Consider the following 17,326-nt stretch of genomic DNA (forward strand, 5'->3'; position numbering starts at 1 on the left):
TATCATCCCTGTGTCTTCAGTTTTACGTATACCCCAGGTGAGTATTTTGGTCCACCGGTCTTTTGATTTATTATTCTTAATCTTTATAATCAAAAAGAAAAATAAATGTATATTCCTAACAAAATATATGAGGGGTCATTATTCTACGGGGGTCATTTTTTCTTCACGCAGGATATGCAGATTTTAAGGGTAAGGCCACTTTTTCTACAGGCAGAAGGGTAATTTCTCGACGTCGAAAATAAAATAACTCCCTGTCATTATTCTATGGGGGTCATTATTCGTCTTAAACACCGGGTACCGGCATTATGATGCGGTTCACTTATAGAATATTGATGTCAATAAATTCAAATATACGCAAATAATAATAGTAATAATAGTCCAATCCACACATTGCAAAGCGGGGTCAACCATGCAAAAGGGATAGAGATTACATTTCTCCTCTTTATACCATCAAACATTTGGGCTTGCTCCAATAAATCCACTGTGTTTAATTTTTTTTTCACTTTGGGGGTAGCCCCATCTTGGGGCAATCTATATACAAGATGTAAAGATTTTTTCCAGTCAAATGACAGACCAGAAAACTGTAAAGGCTATTGTGAGGATTATATGGATTTTCCCCCAAAGATGCACAGGTACTTGTGGACAGGACCCTCCCCCCAAATGTTCAACCCCGGGGCTTGTTGGACATTTCTTCACAAATTATATTTATATTTATTATGCTTATTTTCACATATACCATAGGAAAATCGGGAAAAACGCAAAATAATCGGAGGAGGGGGGGGGGGTGTTCTGTCCAGAAGTACCTGTGCAAAGATGGTGGGTAACGGAAATTTAAGTTTTGAAAAGTGTGGATTCAACTATAGAAAAATAGTATTTAAAAATGTTGGAGACTTTACCTTTTAGTCCTCAAAATTTAACAAGAAAAGTAATTCAGAACATAAGACTGAGATACAAAATTTGTAAATCTTAATGTGGTAAAACAAACTTTTTTTCGATCTGTAAGAATATATCAACTTTAGGCTGTCAGAGTGAGCTGGAAAAACCAAATTGCAATTCATTGCTGTGATAAATCAAAATGACAAAATCAAACAAAAGAATAACGCATGTTTTTTGAAATTAAACGGACTAGTGAACCTTTGGAGTTACTGAAGTAAACAGACCTTTTGGACTAGTGAACCTTAGAGCTTGTGGACCGTGACCGGAAAAAAAATATTTCCACTTCAAAAATTTGCGGCAATCAATAAAAAAAAATATGCATATTTTACTGTTTAAGTTCATTGTAGTTGAATCCACACTTTAAAAAACACTGACCTTTGTAAGGTTCAGATTGGAACTGTCATTTGACTTAAAAGTAATAGTTTGATTTTGTATTTTGATTGCCCCTCATCGAAGGAAAAAAAATTAAACACACTGAATTTTATCGCAGCATGCACGATTGTTTGGCAGTGAGATGAGAAACATTCATTTGACCTTTTGGTTGACCAAGCAAAGGGAAAAAACTTTTGCAAAATGTGGATTGGAGTAAGTTCTCGCACGGGACAGTCGGGTCCCCTTGAAATAATCTATCCAACCGCATTGATCCGCCTTCGACAAATACTTCAGTTTCATTTTTAGCACTTGGTCTCTTCCCTTGATTCCAGTCGCTTATTGAATAAGCATATGCGAGATTGGCCGTGGGTTTCCGACGATGGTCGCTTCCGAGAGGAAATAGAAGTGGTTTGTCTGGTTCCTTGTGCTCGTTAACCAATGTCAGGGTACCAGTCAATTCATTTTCACTGAAAAGAAAACAAAACCAAAAATGAAAGTTAACTGGGATTTTTAATGCTTCATTCCAATCCAGTGATTTATATTAGTTGTTTTTTTTTTCTAATTCTCTTATATTGTCTCAATGCAAAACATTTAACAACTAACGACCTGAAAACTATTTTTAGTCCGTGAACTATATTTAGCGCAAGGGATTTCTGTTTTCGTCCCAGGTAATCATTTTGTTGGATTGCAGAAGAGTAAGCAATTTTAAGCTTTGTTATACCTGGATATTTTGAATATTTCAAGAAAAGACAATACAAAATATGCAATTTTAGTTTGACTGTTCAAAATTATGATAAATGACATTATGTAAATCTTTTTGTAAATATTCAAGAGATAACAGCAAGTTTTTGTGAGGAAGATTTTGTTTCTTTGTTTGTTGTTTAACGTCCCTCTCGAGAATTTTTCACTCATATGGAGACGCCAACACTTGCCGGTGGAAGGCTGCAAATTTTGACCAATACTAGGCACTTATATCGAGCCATTGAGCAGTGTGGGATCTTTTACGTGCCAGCACCTACTGCGACACGTACTGGACCTCGGTTTACACAGTCTCATCCGAAGGGCCTGCCTCTATGCCCCACAGTGGGTTCGAACCCGCGACATAAGGATCAACTCCTTACATCGCGACTCTAGAGCAAACACTCTAACCACTGCACCACACGGAAGGTAACCGCCATTGAACGTCAAGGTTAAGATTCAACAGAAAAAATATGTTTTGCTCATACCTCTGATACAAAACGAATATACTTTTTAATACTGCGAACTTGGGAGGGAGGGTTAAAGAAAAAGAGACCGGTATATATTTTTAAAAAGTTTAATGCAGCTAATTGGCAAAAATTTTTCTACAGAATATGAAGCAACACAATTTCAAAACGAAATACGAAATTCACCAGAACCACTTTCCTCAGAAGCACTTTCGCATTTCAGTTTCTTTCTGAATTGGAGGGTCGACATCTTTCTCTGATTTCACAAGAAAATAATGGTCTTGTTCCGGGGTGGATTCAAAAAAAATTTTTATACCGATTTCAATCTCTTTACCTCACACTGGTTCTTACTTTACATGTTCTGATTCTGCACACAAGTATTCCGAAGTCGATACTAAAAGGATGCTTTCAAGTGTTTCTGATTGACAATATCTATGTAGTTTTTGGAGTTCAGACCTTCGAACAATCTGTTGAAATTCACGTTGGTGCCAATTGTGCCTGTTACTATTCATATATGAAGCAAAATTTATTCAAAAACTTCTACATCAATTTGATGCATCTCTTTGAACTGAAACATATGTCAACAGACAGAGCAAGCCAAATTCTTTTTTTTTATTGTTATAACACTTTCATAGGTATATGTATACAACATAAATTTCTTCAATTGGTACAAGTTAACATCCGATTACACATACTCTGTCTTGTCTTAATCATATTTACACAGATCTACTTTTATACACTATGAAAGTTGTTTTGAGAGAGAAAAAAAAAACAAACATTAACAAAAAAAGGGGGGGTCAGCAAAAGAAAACAATTATTCTATATTACAAATAATACAAAATGATAAATAATCAATCTAATTTTTTCTTCTGAATCAAATAGGTAATAGGAAGTATATATATCTGTATTAATTTCAGCGCATCACAAATAGTTTTCCAATGCCTTTCATATTCCTCATATCTACAACTTTTAAACAACAAAACTTTTTCAATAAAAATTCTATCTGTGATCCCCTTTAGTGCAGCGTTAACATTTTTTGGGGACCATTTTATATTTACTAGCAAAAATAAATTGTTTTACAATAAGTATGAAAAGATTCTGATATTTATAAACATTCATATTTTCAAATTTACCAAATAGTATTGCTTGTCTATCAAAACTACAATGGATGTTAAACTTATTGAAAAGTCATTCTTCAATGGTACACCAGAGTTCTTTTGCATAAAAACATTCTACAAATAAATGATCAATTGTTTCTATGTCACTTTTGCAGAAAGTACATGCTGGAGAATCAATCAATTTAAGTCTAAATAGATAATAATTAGTTGGGATGATTTTATGTAATAGTTGAAATTGTAGCCATTGAAATTTAGATTCTTTTGATATTTTGATAAAGGAAGTTGAAATATTTTATTCCAGTCTGCTTCGCAAAGGGAAACACTGTTTTCTTTCCATTTTTTGAGCGAGTTGACTGGCTCTTTCTTTTTACTTATAAATATATTGTACATGCCCTTACAACCTTTATCATGTTATAATACACATAAATGGGATATGGAATATGTGGTCCAATTGACTTTATATTTTCAATTTCATTATTGTTTATATTTTTCAGTCTATCTAAAACTGCAGTCCTAAGACCAATATAATCAATAAAATTTGTTTTCACTTTCAAGTTTATTAAGGAGTCAAAACTTATGAAACTACCATCATTGTTAAAGAGGTCAATAAGAAAAACAGTGCTTTCATTAAAATAGTTTTTCCAAAAGAAAGATTTATTATTAATTTTCATCTTTGGATTATTCCATATATCTTCAAAGAGCACATGTCTGTTGTTTTCTTGATTAATCCTAATTAGCCTTGCCCAGCTTGACAGAACTTCTTTCCAAAAAACATTATTTAATCTTATTGAAAGATTCAGAATGTAATCAGAACCCCTTATCCAAAGATTTCTTATGTCTACTTTTATATCAGCTTCAAATAGTTTTACCCAGTTTGCATCTGAGTGAATAAGTCTTCTGATCCAACTTGATTTGAGAGCAGAAATGAATTCTGTATAATCAATCATTTTAAGACCTCCATATTTATAGTCCTGGATTATAACATTTTTCTTTACCTTATGAATTTTGCTACCCCATAAAAAATAATACATTTCTGTCTCAAACATCTTCAAAAATTCTGACTTAGGGTTTGGTAAAGTAAGAATTAAATGGTTTAATTAAGGTAATATTGAAGTTTTAATTACTGTTAACCTTCTAATTGGGGTAAATTTCCTCAACCTCCACTTATTTAACAATGTTTTGATTTCATTTAGTTTTATGGAATAATTTAAATCAGGCATTTCATCCAAGTTTACTGAAAATTTTATTCCTAGAAGATCAAAATTTGTATTATCCCAATCCAGCTTCCACCTCGAGTGATGGAATACTTCCCTTGAGATTTTTTTTTTCTTCCGATCCATATCATTTTAGTTTTTTAAGAAATTTATTCTTAAACCTGATATATTGGCAAAGTAATCTAATTCTCGGAGAATACCATCCATGGATCTTGGTGAACCATCCGAGATAAGAGAGGTATCGTCAGCATATTGCGAAAGTTTGTACTCTTCACCTTCAATTGTTATACCTTTAATATCTTGATTATTTCGAATTAAGATTCCAAGAATTTCAGCACATAGCAAAAAGAGATATGGTGAGATTGGATCACCTTGTCTACAGCCTCTTTGGGGGAAAAGATAGTCTGAAGTAAATCCATTTTGTATAACACATGATTTAATACCATTATAGAAGGTTCTAATCCAATTTATAAAAGAAGATCCAAAATTAAAAAAAGTCAAGGGTTTGATATATAAAATTCCAAGAGATTGTATCAAATGCTTTTTCAAAGTCAATTAACATCAATAGGCCAGGTATTTGAATATATTCTGTATAATGCATTATATCATATATCAGTCTAATATTCTACCCGATAAATCTACATGTACCTTTAATAAATCCAGTTTGGTCTCTGTTTATCAATTTGCCCAATTTAGTTTTCATTCGTTCAGCGATGCATCATGATGCTATTTTATAAACCACATTTAAAAGACGAATGGATCGCCAATTTTTCAGAAATTGTTTTTCCTTTCCTACTTTCGGAATACACGTAATGATTCCCAATTTATTTGAATCTGAGAATTGAAGTAATTCATTTGAATTATTTATTACTCTTGTAATAAAGGAGCCAATATCTTTCCAGAGAAATTTGAAAAATTCACACGTAAATCCATCAGGTCCTGGACTTTTTTTCATTTTTCATTTGTTTTAAGAAATTAAAAACTTCAAGATTTGTTACTGGCCCTTCCAGACTGTTTGATTCCTCTCTACTTAATTTAGGAATATCATATTGTTTAAGTCTTTCATAAATATTTTCTGACTCTACATTTTTCCTTTTCTTGCATAGGTTTTCGTAAAAAGCTTTTGTTTCGTTTAAAATCTCAGATTGAGAAGAGATAATTGATCCATTGTCCTTTTCTATTTTAGGTATTTGCTTACTCACATAGTTTCTTGATTCTAAACTTACAAAATATTTAGAGGGTTTTTCTCCTTCCTCAATCCATTTGACCTTTGACCTTATGCATTGACCTTTAAATCTCATATTCTTTATTTTTTCTACTTCTCTTTGTTTTTCTTCGAGTTCATTTATTGACTGATCTGTTAAATTCTGTTATTTCTCTTTCCAATTGTTGCTCTCTTTCAATAATTTTCTTTTTTTTATACGTTGAAAATGAAATTGAAATTGACTTCCCTCTTATTTCCATTAACAAGACATCAAGAAAGAGTTGATCACTAATGGTAAATTGAATAGCATCATTCTCAAGGTAACTGATTTTTTCCATACTGGGCAGGAATATTGGATTTTAACCTCCTCAATCTTACATTTTATTTGTTCAACATATTATTTTTCATGTAGCAGAGAATTATTGAATTTCCAGAAACCATTTCCTTTTTAAATTCATTTAATTTACAGTGTAGTAGAACTGGAGAATGATCAGAACAGTAACTACTTTCAAACTTTACACAAGGCATCATAGTTAGCATAGACTCAGACATCAGGAAAAAGTCAAGTCTAGCTTGTTTGAGTGGATTTTTTCGTCTCCAGGTAAACCTTTTTAAATTTGGATTATCTTCACGAAATACATCCTTAAATTTAAAACATCCGTAAGCTTCATTACTTCAAGTTTTGATTTTGGGTTGTTTAAATTTTTGTAATTCATTGAATCCAAATCCTTATCAAAAAGTAAATTAAAATCACCCCCTATAACAATATTTTGGGAAGAGTAAATCTCCTCTTTTTTATAAACTAAACTTAAGTAGAAATTAGGTGTGTCAGAGTTTGGACCATAAATATTTATTAGTAAAAAAGAGATATCCTCAATAAAAACATCCAAAATTAGAAGATTACCACCAGTATCCCTATATTCATTGATGATTTTTAATTCACAGTTATTATTAAAAAGGATAGCAACTCCCCTTGAATTGGATTTGAATGAACTAAAAAAAAAGCTTTATATCCCCATTGTGTTCTTATAAAGTTTTCATCTTTTCCCACAAAATGAGTATCTTGTAAAAAATAAACATTATAATTCTTAGGTATGAAATTCTTAAGCACATCTCTTCTTTTATGAATGTTACCAAGGCCTTGACAGTTTACTGTAAGTATTTTTAGGTTGTTGTTCTTATTATGATCCATATATTTTTTAAAAGTATGGATGAAAATATTGCTGACCCCATACAAGACAGAAACAAAAAAAAAAAACAAATAAATAAAAGATAACAAAAGTGTATATACAAAAGTATGTGGATTGTCTGAGAAAACATGCCTTGTTGTTTTTGAGAGTAGAAAGTTTATACCAAAAACATATTTAATTGATATTGCTAATTGAGCAAGCCAAATTCGTTACCTAGATCAAACTCACCAAGGGCTTCCATCGTAACATAAATTTCGGCGCTCTCTGAAACTTTTTATTTTCTCTGCAATGAAGTTATCTGATTGGTTTGATCAATGAATTTGAGTTATATATTTGATTGGTTTGATCAATAGATGGAACGTTTTAAAACACAAACGTCATTTAGGAGTCTTGTGTCATTTAAAGTACTTGTTTCCAACTTTATGGGAGATACAGGCGGGGCCCAGCTCGATCTTTCGCCCTTGTCTTAATCCCCGCCCGGTATATCTCATACAGTAGAAAACTCGTATTTTAAATATAAAAAAACCCACTGACATGCTGTTTTTATTAAATAATGTTGTCTAAGATCTGATTTAGATATTTTGGTGTATACATGTCGTCAAATATTACACAGTTTTTATTTCAAAGTTCTAAAGAAATGCTCAATCAAACAGAAATGCTTTTATTTGATATTTGAGTTCTATAGAGAACTTTGAACACTTTGTAAGAACATACCAAATAAGATACTGTGAAAACAAAATAGAATGTCCAAATAATTATTTTCTAAGATTTTTTTTTCTAATTGCTAAAGTGTATTTATCTGTTATAATGGCTTTTTCAGTTTCCTCAATAGATGCTAAAACTGTGATCCTAAACATTACAAGTGGCTTCAGCATGCCATATTCCAGTATTCAAATTAAATATGATTGCATATGATCATTTTAATACGGAATACAAGAGCAGTGCATTTTTAAGCTACTTTAAATCAACTTCCAGCATAACAGAAAAATAGGATAGAAGTATTAATTAAGATATCATTTTTATGGCCAATTTAAAGAACAGTAAAATGATTTTCATTATTTCAGGAAAACCTACCAAACAGAACTGATGGCACGAAATGGCCAAGAGTCAGAAGAAGAAGAAATTAGCAAAAAGCAATTCAGGTATAATATTTACCCACAACTATTTATAAATATGAAAATATCTCAAACAGGATTTGAAATGTTCATTCGGTTTGACTTAGATCCAGAATTATAATAATCTGTGTAGAACGAGAATACATGTCATTTCCATACTAGAAAAGTCTAATACTGTAATACTATAGTTAACATAGACAGATATTAAAATGTTACTTTTACCAAATTGTACTGTGAAGTCATAATTATTCTTTGGGGAATAATATTCGTGGATTTCGTCGGTCACCCTTACCCACGAATTTGGATCCCCTCGAACAATGACCTTTGTCAATGTATTCATTAAATGTAATGTGTCCATTAAACTTTTTCATATACTAACTACCCTCGAAATTACGTCCATAAGAACCGGTGAAGTTTGGTTACTCACGAACATTGACCCAAACTATTCCACGGTAACACCCCCCAAGAAAATCTGTATAAAATGACATCAATCTTATATATATAAGTTTCAGATTACCCAGCCTTTTTTGAAGAGGAATTGTGTTCACGTCTCGGTAGAGAGTGGTTTTCGTTCGGTACCCATATAGGCTTTGAACACAGTTCTCTGGTCCAGCTACAAGATCTGTTTCCTAATAGCCCACAAAAATGTGCCAAATACATGCTCCAGCAGTGGAATACCGTGGTATTGAAACATACATTGAAATGTGTTCCTTTGCTATACTTTGGATTAAAGGAAATTAAACTTCTGGATTTAGCAGATGACCTTTTGAAAGCAGCAAATTCTGGTGAATATTTATGATTTATTTATATATAAACGCAATCTCGGCAAACTTTTAATTTGAAAAGAGAGAGAGAGAGAGAGAGAGAGATTCATTTTGTTACTGTCATTTGTAGATAAACCGGAGTCCAAACATGAGAGTATTTGGGATGATCTTCTTCAGGACTTAACAAAGATTTCGTTTAAAATGATGCCTGAACTTGATGAAAAAGGTTGATTATGGTTTTTTGAGTTTTTGACATTAAAGTTTCAATTGAAAATACGTTCAATTCTTCTTACTTCTTAGAATTAATAGTGCAAACTTTTCTCTTCAATTAATACAACTTTCATCTGATTTTTAAAACATTTTAGAGAGTAAACCCAAAGAGGGAGATACATATATCTTTAAGGACTGTAGTAATATTGTTATTGGACAAGGTTCAAAGCTCACTGTTAATCAGGCATATAAAGAATTAGCAAATCCGAAAGGTAAGTGTGTAATTTTATATATATATATATATATACATGTGTATAGAACTTGTTTAATGAGTCTGAAATGCATTGACTGTATACAATTTTAGTCCATCCTTCATTTTTTCTTATGATACTGAAAGTAAGAATTTTTTATGACGTTTTGAAGGAAAACAGCAAAAGAAAGATGCTATTCTTCTCGGTATGCTTCAGTGTATACTGTACCCAAATGAAACTGAAGAGCCAAAGGAAATGAATCTGCAAAAGCTTGAGACTGCTTTCACCAAGCTCTTTGGAACATTTATGACTGATAAGAAGTCTTTTTACCAAGTTTCAGGAATTAAGTTAAAATCCTTTTTGCAAAGATATCCCCTGAAGTTTAAGTGTACAAAAAGAAGATCAGAATTCGCTGTTAAATTTATACCAGGAGATGATAAATGGCATGAGTGCTATGAGCTTAATATGCTTAGAAGCGCATCCCAGACCAAACAGTGTAGTGAAAATATTTCTAGATCATGTTCAGCTGTTTCTGATCATCAGTCAGATACTGAACATGAAGACGAAGATTCAACAGATGAAGGATGGGTCTACGTGAGGCATAAAACCCATGAAAAGAACAAATCAAAGCACAAAGACGAGAATGATTTGTTTCCGCCTCTGCCTCGTAGCGGAAATATATCACAGAAACCCATTTTTCAAAAATCATATGCATGTGTAACATCATCCTCAAACAAAACTGCGAAAGATTACAGAAAACTTGAACAAACTACATCGCAATCTTCGAAGCCAGTATATATGCAGCAAAGAAAGGAGTACACAATACCGAGTAGTGGAACAATTGCTGATATAAAAGATCTCTTTGCCTATCTCAATAACTTTAAATCAGGTCACCACATTCTTTTTACTTCTACTCAGGACATGTCCGAAAATATTGAAGCGCTGGCCCTTGTTCCTTGGCTAAGCGTTTATGATTTTGATAAACATAGTCGAGTAGATGGGCTTTTATCAAGAATAGAGGACAGTATAAAACAACGGCGATCAATTCACGTTTGCACATGGAGGGATCGTCCTCATCTTTCCCACCATGGGACACAGTGGTGTTTGCTTCGCGGATCTGTGCAGGAGGCTGATAGTCGAACGCCTGACGATTATATACAATGGATGTTCTATATAAGAGAAAACTACGAAAAGCAGATTATAGAATTAGCAAACATATCTGATAATTACTGCACATTAACGTTTGTTGTATTTTGGCCTTCAGATCTTGAGTCATGTCAATATATGTTCAAGGCACTTTCAAAAATAGCAGAACTCATTGAAAACCCTAACATTGTTATTTGCTGTAATGAAAGCAACGCATCGTCAGAGAGTAAAACTATGCTGGGACTTCTGAAACCAAAGCTTACGCTGATCAATGATTTTAAGGAAATACTACAGGGAATATCAAGTTTGCTTGGTGAAAAATACTCAATCCAAAGCGTAGAGTACAAGCTGCCAACATTTGATAAAACAGATGTTCCACATATTGATGAATCAATGGCTGCCATATTCCGAGAAGACTTTGAAATTCTGTACTTGGACAACCCATATCGCAAAACTAAAGAAAGCGAAATGACTATGGAAGAGTTACATGAAGAAGAGAAGCATTTTTATCGGGGAGGGAATCTCCACTGGTTTGCACTTTACCTTGCTGGGGCTGGTCATTTTGATGCAGAAAGAGATCTAACAGCAAATATTGTACGGAGAATAAAGCATTTCTTTTTAGAGCCATTTAAATCTGGTAAAATTACAATATATCACGCCCCGGGTGCAGGTGGATCCACTCTTGGACAAAGAGTTTTATGGGAATTGAGATCCATGACTCCCTGTGGACAAGTACAAATGAATTCCAGGACATTGGTTCAGGACTTAGTTGACAGAATAAAAATATTATTTGAGAAAACAAACTTACCTGTAGTATTGCTTATTGATGGAGAAGACCAGCAAAGGTTTACATATTTGCATAAATTTTTAGAGAGAGCTCATTTGATTGTGATATTATTACACATCAAACGTTGCACACAACCAAAGAAAACCATAAGTTTGAAGGAAACCGAATTCTGGTTACCTGGGACAGTTTCGTCAAATGAAGCAAACAAACTTGGAATCAAATTTTCAAATCAGTGTGACTCACCGGAAAAGAAAGATCAAATAGACAGTCTAGTAAGAGATGTTTCTGATGGTAAAGAGCACCTTATGTACGAATTCGGAATGGTAGCATTCTTGTCAGAGTTTAAAGGTGTACGTTCTTTTGTGCGTGGATACCTTCAGCTTGATAAAAATCCCACTGAAAAGCTCCTCTCGTGGCAGAAGATTATAGGATACCTTTCCCTGGTTTACTACTATGGTCAAACATCAATGCCTTGCCAGTTCTTTTCAACTCTTTTGGAGTTACCACCAAATTATAATGTTACCATGGAGGATTTTCCCTTCCCTGTTCAGATGTTCATTGTTTCTTGCTCAAATGAAAACAAACGCAATACCATACGAATATGTCACTATACAGTTGCAAAGGAAATATTAGAGCATATGCTTACTTGGAACAAAAAGAAGATGGGTAAATGTGATAGCTCTGGGTTGAGTATTACAGCTCGATACGAACTCTACGAATTTTTGACCATGTTCTTGGAAGACATTAAAGCAAAGAAAATTAAAAGCATTGTTAAGTCTGGAATCATTGCAGATATTTTAAGAAGAACTCTTATTTTCCGAGATAACCAAGATGTCGGTGACAATGAAGTGCCTGGAAGAAGGAAACTGTCTCGTCTGATGGCAGATATTGAATGCAAAGCGCCTTACATGGAAAGGATTGACATCCTAAAGCGCCTGACTGATATCTTCCCAGAGGATGCTAATTTTCATGCGCATCTTGGAAGAATGTATTCAATATGTAGACCAGAGGATGAAAAGAAAGCTGAAAATTGTTTCATCCAAGCAGTTGATTTATGTAGAAAGAAGAAAGCAGGGAAATCTTATGAAAACTTGGATGACAGTGCAAAACATACACTTAAGCATGTTTATCACATGTTTGGTATGTTTTACTTGCAAAGAATTACGAAGTATACAGGAAAATCCCACGGAGATAAACCAGAAATTCTTACACCACAGGATAATTTCGATAGAAAATAAGGGAACTACTACAAGACGCTAAGGATGCTTGCTACTATTTCTTTGAGACAAGAGAATTGACAAATTTGATTGGATATGAAGAAGCCTATGGATACGTAGGAGAAATAGCAACAAGGTTAAAAATCTGTGAATTTATTTACAGGCATATGACTTTCAGGGAATTTGAAGAGTTTCTAGAAGTTTCACCTGATTCAGAAATAGTCAACTTCGTGAAGGATAGCATCACAACAATTCTTGAGTTGTTTCTGCAATGCTACGGATGCGTAGATTCTGAAGACCTGCCGCCTGGGTTTTTCAGATATATTTATTGGTACAACGCACTCTTCAAATCCCAGGCAAAAGAACTGGAAAGGCTGGACATAACAGAAGATATTTACTCTCGGCGCTTACATGTAGCTGTTATTAAACTGAAATATGGAAAGGATGAATCCCTTGGAACCTTAGAAAGGATATCCTCAAAATCAGACATTGAAGAGATTGTGCGTATTTGTGAACAGAATTTCAAGGATGCTGACCGTGGCGGATTTACTCCAATTAGAAGCGCAATTGACCTTGAATACAAAGATTGGCTCAATGCCATTAGACATGAAAAATTTTCAGAAATCTATTGCACTGCAGACGTCTTACGGAGAGTTCGTCATTGGCATGATACTTTGAAAAGTCCGAGTTCAAAGTTCTACTTGTTCATTCTTCTCAGCATACTTGGCTTTGGATACTCAGAAGAAACATCACCAAATGATGAAATGCTGAGGGAAGCAAACGAGTTACTAGAACAGCTGAGGAAAGGAACGAAAGCTTTAGCAAAACCAAGAAGTCCGAAAGAATGGTATGGTAAAGGACCAGGAATAAAATGCCTCATACCAAGTTGGAAAGTCAGGCATAGCGGTGAAAATCGAGTAAACGCCGGGGACTCTAGTACCACGCATTTAGCAGTATTCAAAGGGACCATTACACGACCGCATACACAAAGGCAAACTGGATATATCAAAATGGATCTTGGGGACAATAAATTTACCGTTCGAGTGTTTTTCATTCCAGTGAGAACTAAAGAACCGCTTGTGGGAAGTCGATACGCTGGAGAGAGAGTTGAATTTGTCTTGGCCTTCACATACGCTGATGGATATGAAGCATACAACGTTGCTTTGTTAAAGAAATATCATTGTTTCAACTGCAATAGAAAAGTCGAAATTACAAGTGACAAGTTCTCTGTACAATGCAAATGTGGAAGGGTAGTAACCAAGTCGGATAATTGAATTAGCTGTGTGACTGATGTTGAAATTATTTCGTATGAAATTATATTGATTACTGTTGAAATTTGTGTTTTGTACTTAACTGGTGGTAACATATCAGACAGTCATCAAGGGACCACTTTTTTTCCTTCTTTCATCCGAGTGCATGGGGTTGCACGTCATGACATGACAGTTCTTTCTTCTTTATGCAACTTCAATAAATCAGTTATGGTTTTATTCAGGACTTGATGAAGATTGACATTTATTAAAGTCACGACAAGTGGCTTTTTGTTCATTGGGATTGTGGTTAATTTTCTTGTTGATATTGTGCATGGTTGACTACGAAAAGAAAAAAAAACCAGTTTTATGAAATGATATGAGGCTTTGCAATTTTATTTATCAATTACATTTTATATAATATATCTTTTCCAGTCAGTTAATTATTGAATTGTTGACTAAATACTGCTTTTAATGATTGTTTATGAGGGCAATGGTTTTTATTGATAAAAGTGCTTTTTCTATTCAGGCCAATTTTTTTCCCAAGGGTAAAGAACCTGTTTGGTCTATTTTTAAACATATATTTGCTCATGAAGCTGTGATTTTCAGAAGCTAGACTAAATATGTTCATTTTAGAAAAATAGCGCTGAAACTATAAGTTATGTTTCTACTTTTAACACCATTTTATGTACGGTACTTTTTCAATTTGTTGGGATTATAAAATCTTATGTATACTGAAACCATTTTTCAGCACTCTTTAGCTGAACAAGGTTTGTACTTAGGTTGTCAGAAATAATTGTATCAGTACAATATATCATGATATAATTTAACATGTTAAATGAAGCGTAAAGAAGTAAAGTCTGCATATATTTTTAGTACTGTTGTCTGCTTGTCATCAGTCTTTGAGATATACATTTGTTAAAATCAGGACTCTCTGGAAAGTATGAGCATTTGACGCACAAAAGCAGTGCATTTATTTTTGCCTTTATTTCGACAAAAGAAAGGAATACATGTTTATTTTCATATTTAAATACCAAAAGTAACAAGCAGGTACCTCACCGGAGATTCAGGAATAATTTAGAGTACCAATTATAATTTGTAAGAGTCGATTTTTAAGAGAATGCACTGGATTATAATTCATCTAATTTATAAAATATTTCCAAGCAATAATCTCAATGATCCTTATACCGTTAGGGGTCCTGTGTCAACTCTTTGCCGTTGGACCCCTGACAAATTTCATTCGATATCTTCAGACTGACTGCACCGATGTCTTTCGGGAAAATTACAAATCTTGATTGTTTTTCTCATCTCTCAACCAATCACAGTAAACCTTTCGGTAATAAACAATGCGTTACACGTGCATTTTAGGTGTCAACTGATTCATTTCTGTTTATAATGAAATTTCATCACTTATTTTTCAGTAAGAGATTTCTTCTTGTTTAATGAATGTTTAAATTATCTTCCTTGGCATTATCAATTCATTTATTTACAGTTATTTCATGACCCTTGACAAATTTCATTCGATATCTTCGGGCTTCCTTCTCTCATTGAGAAGCGCCAATCAAGTTGCAGTAGACAGATAATATATACACAGAAAGAAATCAGACGACACCTAAAATGCACGTGCAACGCAGTTTTTTACCGAAAGGCTTACTGTGATTGGTTGAGAGATAAGAAAAACAATCAAGATTTGTAATTTTCCCGCTGCAGTCAGCCCGAAGATGTCGAATGTTCAAATTTTGTCAGGGGTCCAACGGCAACGAGTTGACACAGGACCCCTGACGTTGTCAGGGTGGAAAGAAAATTCTGTGGAGTAAAATCAATTTTAATTATTTTTGAAAATGTTTCCACTGAGTTTTGAACATTCTTATTTCTTAATTTTTGTTAATAATACCTGGACTTGTTTTGAGTCTTAAAATTTTATCACTTGAAAAACTTTTTTTAAAATAAGAGATTTCTCTTTGTTTAATGGATGTTTAAATTATCTTTCTTGGCATGCCAATGAATTATTCAATTGAAGACCAATATAAGGTCTTATAGTTATTTTATAATCCTTAGATGCAATATCCCTGTAATTCTGGTCCATGTATCATTTATAGTTACTTGGGAAATGGATTCTTGGTCGGAGGCGCCCCTCTCTACTTTTCACATATTCATGTCTGTAACGAACATTGGAAAAATACATTTATTTTTACTGAAATACAAAATATACAACAAAAAAAATAACATAAAATAAATGTCAAATTTGCATGCATGTACGGAAATACAAAGAAACAAAAGATCAAGTCCAAATGGAATGTTTAGAAATACGTTGGCAGCAGGGATGGGGTAATTGAAAAAAGTAATTGTAATTGACTGTAATTAATTACATTTTTTGAAGTAATTGGAAGTAATTTGTAATTGAACATTTTTTCAATTACTTGTAATTGTAATTTAATTAATTACACTGAAAAAATACCATGTAATTTCAATTACTTTTTCAATTACATTCAATTACTTTATATAATACACATTCATGATATATTCATGATATATCGTCACCACTACCTCCCCATTTTACTGGTTTTTATTTTATTGTTAAACATATCCTCAATCCTTCATTTATACAAAATCTTAGGTTAATGCTTACAAAATAATTAAATGATTGGCTTGATAATAATAAACTAGTTTCTTTCTAATCATTATGTAAATTTTGAATTTTTTGATCTATGTTTATAAATATGAATTTTGAACCACCTAACTTAGGTCTATTCAGCTATGAAACACACATTTATTATATTTCAATCTTTGTTGTTTGATCAATAATAAAGAAAAAGAAGGTGTATGTCATTAATTAAGTTCTCTCTTGTTGGGAAGAGATAATTGCCCTCCAGATCACAGCTTTAAATTGCAATCAAAACAAATCAACTCCTCTAAAGAGATATTCATTCCATGATTTAGAAGACAAAGCCAATGAAGATAATTATTTCAATTTAAAATGCTCCGCTAGCTTTAGAAAAAAAACCATTCAATTTGATAATTATTTTAACATCTAAACAGATTTTTATGAATGAATCTTCTATCTGTACAATTCTGATTTATGAAGTAAAATTGTTCAACATAAATAGCAATTTAGGATGTTCAGGTTACCTTCAAAGGAAATATTTAATTTGAGGGGTTACAGTTGCGACTCATTTCACTCTATTAAAATACTCACTTTTAATCAAATATCATAAGCCATGCAATTTGTGTACATGTAGGTTTTGTGTGGTGGAAACTGCATCAAACTGATCTCGGATAGTTCTTTAAGGAGATTCTTATTGTTTTGTAAATAAATGTTATAAAATTTAATTAAACCAGAACGATACACA

The 17,326-nt window shown here is 33.1% G+C and overlaps 1 protein-coding gene across 1 annotated transcript; it reads left to right on the plus strand.

Moving 5' to 3' along the window:
- Positions 1 to 8,302: 8,302 nt before the first annotated feature.
- Positions 8,303 to 14,834, plus strand: LOC133195275 (uncharacterized). The gene is given in 6 exon segments (XM_061331129.1): positions 8,303 to 8,381; positions 8,861 to 9,139; positions 9,249 to 9,344; positions 9,484 to 9,600; positions 9,752 to 12,745; positions 12,748 to 14,834. Coding segments are annotated over 6 exon segments (4,788 nt in total). The 5' UTR covers positions 8,303 to 8,335; the 3' UTR covers positions 14,004 to 14,834.
- Positions 14,835 to 17,326: the final 2,492 nt, after the last annotated feature.

The sequence above is a fragment of the Saccostrea echinata genome, unplaced genomic scaffold, assembly GCF_033153115.1.
Source record: "Saccostrea echinata isolate AGI-Se365-2 ecotype Australia unplaced genomic scaffold, CSIRO_AGI_Sech_v1 ptg000029l, whole genome shotgun sequence".
NCBI classification, from domain to species: Eukaryota; Metazoa; Mollusca; class Bivalvia; order Ostreida; family Ostreidae; genus Saccostrea; species Saccostrea echinata.